This window comes from Protobothrops mucrosquamatus, unplaced genomic scaffold (assembly GCF_001527695.2).
Source record: "Protobothrops mucrosquamatus isolate PMUCROS unplaced genomic scaffold, P.Mucros_1.0 scaffold1069, whole genome shotgun sequence".
Classification (NCBI taxonomy): domain Eukaryota; kingdom Metazoa; phylum Chordata; class Lepidosauria; order Squamata; family Viperidae; genus Protobothrops; species Protobothrops mucrosquamatus.
This window is the reverse complement of record NW_015387297.1, coordinates 318,391-324,435: the sequence shown is the minus strand read 5'-3', so window position 1 is coordinate 324,435 and position 6,045 is coordinate 318,391. Positions and strand designations below refer to the sequence as shown.

At 39.3% G+C, this 6,045-nt stretch overlaps 1 protein-coding gene across 1 annotated transcript; it reads right to left on the bottom strand.

Moving 5' to 3' along the window:
- Nucleotides 1–2,701: 2,701 nt before the first annotated feature.
- On the bottom strand, nt 2,702–3,928 carry LOC107291153 (volume-regulated anion channel subunit LRRC8D-like). Its single transcript, XM_015820119.1, has one exon. It carries the CDS (start codon nt 3,926–3,928, stop codon nt 2,780–2,782), a length of 1,149 nt encoding a protein of 382 aa, XP_015675605.1. The 3' UTR covers nt 2,702–2,779.
- Nucleotides 3,929–6,045: the final 2,117 nt, after the last annotated feature.

Sequence of the window (6,045 nt, the reverse complement as noted above, 5' to 3'; positions counted from 1 at the left end):
GCCCAGAGTGTGACTCCACTGGACAGTGCCTTGCCCAGGCTTTGACTCCATTGGAGGGAAAGCCCCACAAAGAGGGTCAGGGTTGAGGGCAACGGCCTGGGACTGAGTTAGGTAGGAGTGAGGGGGACACCTCACTTTGCAACAGGGCTCCTTCTCTACTGAGCCAGTGGCTTCATTACTCCCAGCTGCTCTGCACGTAAGAGCCACCACCGCATGCCCAGCTCCAACATCCATGGCAACCTCAACCAGCACTGTGCAACCATCCCTTGAGCCTAAGTAGCCAAAGGGAAATAGAAAAAAAAACAAAACCTTGCAGCTTTGCAGGAACTTTTTTTAATTGAATAGATGTATGTGATCCTCTTCGTTTTCTTCCCTTTTGACTGACAAGATACTTTTTTTATCAGTGCTTTGGGATTGCTGCTTCCTTGTGTTATGCTCAAATACATCCAGGGAACGTGAAGGAAACGGAGAATCCATCTCTTCTCTGGGTGTTGAGCTTCGAGCTATTACTTTTAGGAACTGGCAGCCTTCCCCTCCTCAGTTTGCATTAACCTTCTTTTTGTAGAGTCATCTTAGCTTCTGCAGTTATCCTCCCTTCTTTTTGTCTTTTGAATAGAGCAGGGGTGTCAAACTCGTGACGTCATGTGACGTCGCGCAACGTATCGGGCCGGTTTTGCCATTGCCGGCAATGGGGTGGGCGCAGCTTCAGTATGATGAAACCGGCCCGCAGGACGGCAGTTTGACACCCCTGGAATAGAGTGAATCTCATTTTTAAAAATACATTGCATTTATTTTGAGCACCTTTTCCTATTAGCCTTTTCCCTGCCATGACATCCCTTCATTGGTCAACAGTATTAAAATCAATCTTTTTAAAGTCCAAGATACATCTTGACTAAACTCAGCTTTTGTTTTCCTTAACATTAAGAATTCTTGCAATTATGTGATTATCCTTCCCTGAATTTCTTGCTACGTTTACTTCCTCAACAAAGCTTTTCTTATTACTTAGGATCAGGCCAAGGTCTGATCCTTTGCCTCCCTCTGCCTCCAAAGGAGAATATGGTCAGTAACACAAATTTCCTATTTTGGCATATGTTAATTATCTCTCAATAAATGTCCAGGTATTTAAATTTCCCATCTACTTTATGCATGCTTCCTCTCTTTTCAGTGTGAAACAAAAACACATGTACATAGAAACACAGTTTCTAACAAACCTTTATTAGAATCTTTTCAGGAGATGATATTGTAGCCCTTCCCAGCAAAGCACAGACAAGGAAGCAAGAATTACACAGACTTCTATAAAGTGTGTTTAATGTTAGGATTGGAGGTAAATTGGAGAAACTTGGAAATGGCAGCAAATTTCCTGTCTTCTTGAATTAGTGGCTGATTAAGACAGTGTCTCTTTGAACCATCTGAATTTCTTCCTCCTAAGCTTTTTGCAGCCTGAGCTGAGCTTCTGTTTATTACCAAATTCTTCCTTATCTCTTGATGCTTTAGGTCCAATGTTCCTTCCATGACTTTCCCACTTCCCATAATCTCTCATAACAATCATGTTAGTAATTAAAAATAAAACCAGCTCCTATAGTAAGAGTTATTCATTTAAATTCCTCTGACATATATTTATCACTTGTTCTTCATTTCACCGATAAATCTATAACGCTTAAAAGAAAAGGGGAAAAAATGCTTTTTCAATATTGGTTTTTTAGTCAGAGAATTTGACCCTTTTGTTATAGTCTATCCAGTTTCCACAACCGTAATAGTTGCAATGAAGTGTGCTCTGGATTTAGCCTGAATTTTGTTCAGTGTGTTTCTGCTCACTTCTTGCCTATGGAGGAGCAGGATTCGCATTCTTCTACTTTCTCCTCTTCCATTTCCTCTGTTTTCAATTTATAGAGTATACTCCCTTTTGTGTTTATAAAATAAGCACTGATTTCTTGTTTTTTAAACTGAGGGACTTAGCAATAAGTTAACAACAGTCAGACCAGGTCTTTTATTTTATCCCCAAAGCCCACTGCAGTCAATTTATGACCTAGTATTTACCTCCAATCCATTTATCAATTCCTAAACTTATTTTCCCTTAGGATAAATGTTTCATTCCAGGCTTATTATCATATGACTTGCTTCCAATATAACTTTCTCTTCTTGTAAGGCATAATTTTTAGCAAGGAGTAATTCCTTTCTGAGATAGAAAAAAAAAGAAGGTACAGGCAGCCCATAAGATTTTTATATCAGCCCTAAATTAATCTGGGCTATTTTCAAAGAGGATTTCTTAGTTTTTTATTTGCAACTAGCTGTACATGGCCACGCGTTGCTGTGGCTCAGTCTGGTTAAATGGAAAAGAAAGAAAAGAGAAAGCACACGTTTGTAATATGTTTAATTTCACAATGCTAGCGTGTGTTGCTTTTACGTCCAACAGATGGTGCTGTTTTTCAAAAAAAGGATGTTTTTACCTGTCACAGGTGTGACATCTATATAATAGTAGGTATATAAAAACACGCGCGTATTCGAATGCAACGTTGTGTCAAAATTTCAAAGCAATCGGTGAAGAACTTTCGGAGATTTAAGATTTTTAACAAACGAACATTTACATTTTTATTTATATAGATTGTTTAATATTTTCTTCTTTTGGGTAAGTGGATCACACTTGTGTTTTTATGGCATCTGAAAAAGAAACTCTCAGGTTTTTGGCCTTTGTAATCAATAAGATACTATATTAAGGATTTGTTAGAATGCTTATTTACTTATCTGTTTTTATTTTGATGACAGGGAAGGATAATGGCAACTAACCTTTTTTTTTAGTACCCAATTTACCACTGGAGACTACATCCAGCATGTCATTTTTATGCATGGCTGATAAGAAATTAGCAAGCCGCCACGAATAGAGTTGATTACACTGGTCAGCCATGTGTAGCAAAAAAGCAAAATCATTCTGTCCATCTGGGATATCAAAGACCCGACTGTCTTCATGCGCTTGCTTAAAAGAATATTTCTGCAGTGGTTGCCACAAAAGCCATAGGAGTGAATAAACCCCCACGACTCCGTACAGGAATACTAAAAAAATATAAGTAGCTATCAATTTCTGTAGAATGAAAGCCATGCTATGGGTACAGATGAATGTAGAATAGCCAATGAGGTTTTGTATGTCTGCCAGGCAAACATGCTTGAAGGAGATGGATCCTATACAGTTGAAGGTATAACCTAGCACAGTTAGAACCTTTGCAATTTTGAGAAAGGTTTGTCCCAAATAGATTCTATAAATCATCCTGCCACCTTCAGTGTGTGCTCTGAATCTACGGATCTTCTCAAAAAGGGCCTGGCCAAGTTCCCGATCCTTTGCATCCAGGATTGGAGAAGGAGGAGACTTGAGTTGTCCTAGATACCTCATATTCACAGTATTTGTGCGCGCACCTAGGACGTGCTGGCAACCTATTTCAGAGAGAGCCTTGGTGGTCCAAGGTGACTCAAAACATTTCGTGAGAATGGACAAGAAGTGTTCAATCTTTGATGAAGTCTTAGGATATCGGAACCAGAAGTTGTTGCTTGCCATTAAGAACAGTGAATTGACAAGTGCAAAGTAAGGGAAATACTTCGAGAACCAGGGCAGAACTTTCTGATAACAGACATAGCTGATGTATCGATACTGTTGGTAGTCCAGATTGATGGAGCGATGACTGTTTGCCACAGGAAGCTCTTCACTGATGGTTTGATCCATAGCTTGAGTCTTGGGTACAACTGCTGAAGTTTCATTTAGCTTATGATTCAGAGGAAGACAAGTCATGTTATCAACAGAGATTAGTAGAGTTCCTGAGAGAACAGAAATCATCAGCATTGCTAGTACCAAATAGTCCATTAGGACATCCCACCAAGGCTTCAAAGACTGGAACTGGGCAAGGCTGTCATTGAAGAAAGTGACTTCTGACAAGGTAAACATCACTAGAAAAAACAGGAATAATTAATAGGAATTGAGTAATTCGTTTGACTGTTGCACTAAAACAAGCGAAAATTTTAGAGCTTTAAGTTAAGTCGTCTTAACTTCAATTTGAGAGCTCGGAAGACAAAGATCTTATAACAGAAACAAAAAGTATAAAATACTGTTATCTGCTCTGAGGAAAAACTATATGTGGTTTATTTGCTGAAAAATGGTTGAACAAATAATGTTTAGTAGAAATGCAAATTAGGCTACAAAAAAAATTGAACAGAAATACATTGTCCCATCTGCTGTAGAGAGAAGTATAGGTAATCCTTCACTTATGACCACAACTGGGACCAGAATTTTGGTCATAAGTCAGGACAGTTGTAAATTGAGGCACCCACATGTTCGGACTTAATTTTACGGCAGTCATTAAGCGAACCGTGTGATCATAACTCTGAACCACAAATCATTGAACAAATCATAGGGTCATAAGTGCGAACCCATTCTCCTAAATGAACGGTGGTTTTTTTTGCTGGAAACTGGCAAAAAACATTGGAAACCGGCAAAAAAAATTGCAAATCACAGTCACAGGGCCGCAGGACATTGCAACCAGTCATAAATGTGAACTGGTTGCCAAGCACCCGAAATGCTGCCGTTACCGTGTGGGAGGGGGAGCGGCATGAGATTATGCAACAACCAGAAGTACTTTATGGGCTGTAAAGCATGCTGAGGCCACTGTAACTCTGAATGGCTGCTAAATGGCCAACTGTAAATCGAGGACTACCTGTAGTATAATATTCAACCTATATTATCAAAGAAGCAAAAGATCAAATATCTTTCAAATGCTTGTCTTTTACTGAATGTAAAGTATTAATAAATAAACAAATACAATAAAAATATTATTGCAGGTCTAAAAGGTATCTGTTCCTGAGCTGATGACCCTTGTTTGCCTTTTTTTTTAAAGTAAGCCTTGGGGGGGGAGAAACAAACAGCTTATAGTATTAACTCATGTGGGATGTTTCTTATAGTTTGGGTCATTTTATTATTGTATGTTTTCTAAACAGCCTTAAGACTAATGGTAGCTGCTAGTCTATTAACTATTAGACAAAGCATGTAATTCATTAGCTGAGTTGGTCTTTGTCTTACAGTGTTATATAGCCTGATTGATGTGATTTGTAAACCATAGTTTACAGCTCGGTGTGCCATGTGGCAATACAATACCTCCCACCTTACCGCTTGCCCACATTACCCACCACTGACCACAAGCCCCACGGACCTGCCTTCCCTCTCTTATTCTTTCCCTTCCTCAGTCCAGCATCAGCTCCTCACCTGCAGGAAGCCAATCCTTTCTGCAGGCAATCTGTTCTTCTATCCAGGTGGGTACCCGTTCCCAAATCTTCTCTCCTTTATCTGTGATTGCCTGCGATTTCTCAGAGGCAGCCCCTCAGCACAAGAGGCTTTTTGTCATCACCATAGCAGCTGAATGCAGGAGCAAAGGACTGGAAGGAGGGAGAACAAAGCTACAGTGACCTAGCCAGGAGGACTCATTAGGCTTTCAGCATGATTGCCCTCTCTTGAAATGCAAAGAGCAAAGCATGAAGGAGGAGGAACAGAAAAACTTGCAAAAATCACTAAACATATTAATCACAGAACTATTAAGAGATTTTTTTAAAAAAATATATATGCATTCTTCCAACAATATTAACTAAGACCAGCTGATGACTATGCACAGTTTAATACTGGTATCCCACTATTAAAATTACAGAGGCAAAACTCCCACACCAGGAGGCAGAAAAAAGTGGGATATCTGACAGCATCTTCCATCCAAACTTTTAAACTTCAGTCCCTCACCATGCCGAAGAAAACTTGTTTTTAACAATGCAGATTAAAGTTGAACACAGCAGATAAGGACACTTGCCAAAGGGAAAATAAATGGACTAAAGTTGAGTACAGGTAGTCTTACATACGACCACGATTGAGCCCAAAATTTATGTTGTTAAGTGAGAAATTTGTTAAGTGAGTTTTGCCCCATTTTATGACTTTTTTTTACCACATTTGTTAAGCGAATGACTGCAGTTGTTAAATTAGCAGCACGGTTGTTAAATGAACCTGGTTTCCCCATTGACTTTGCTTGT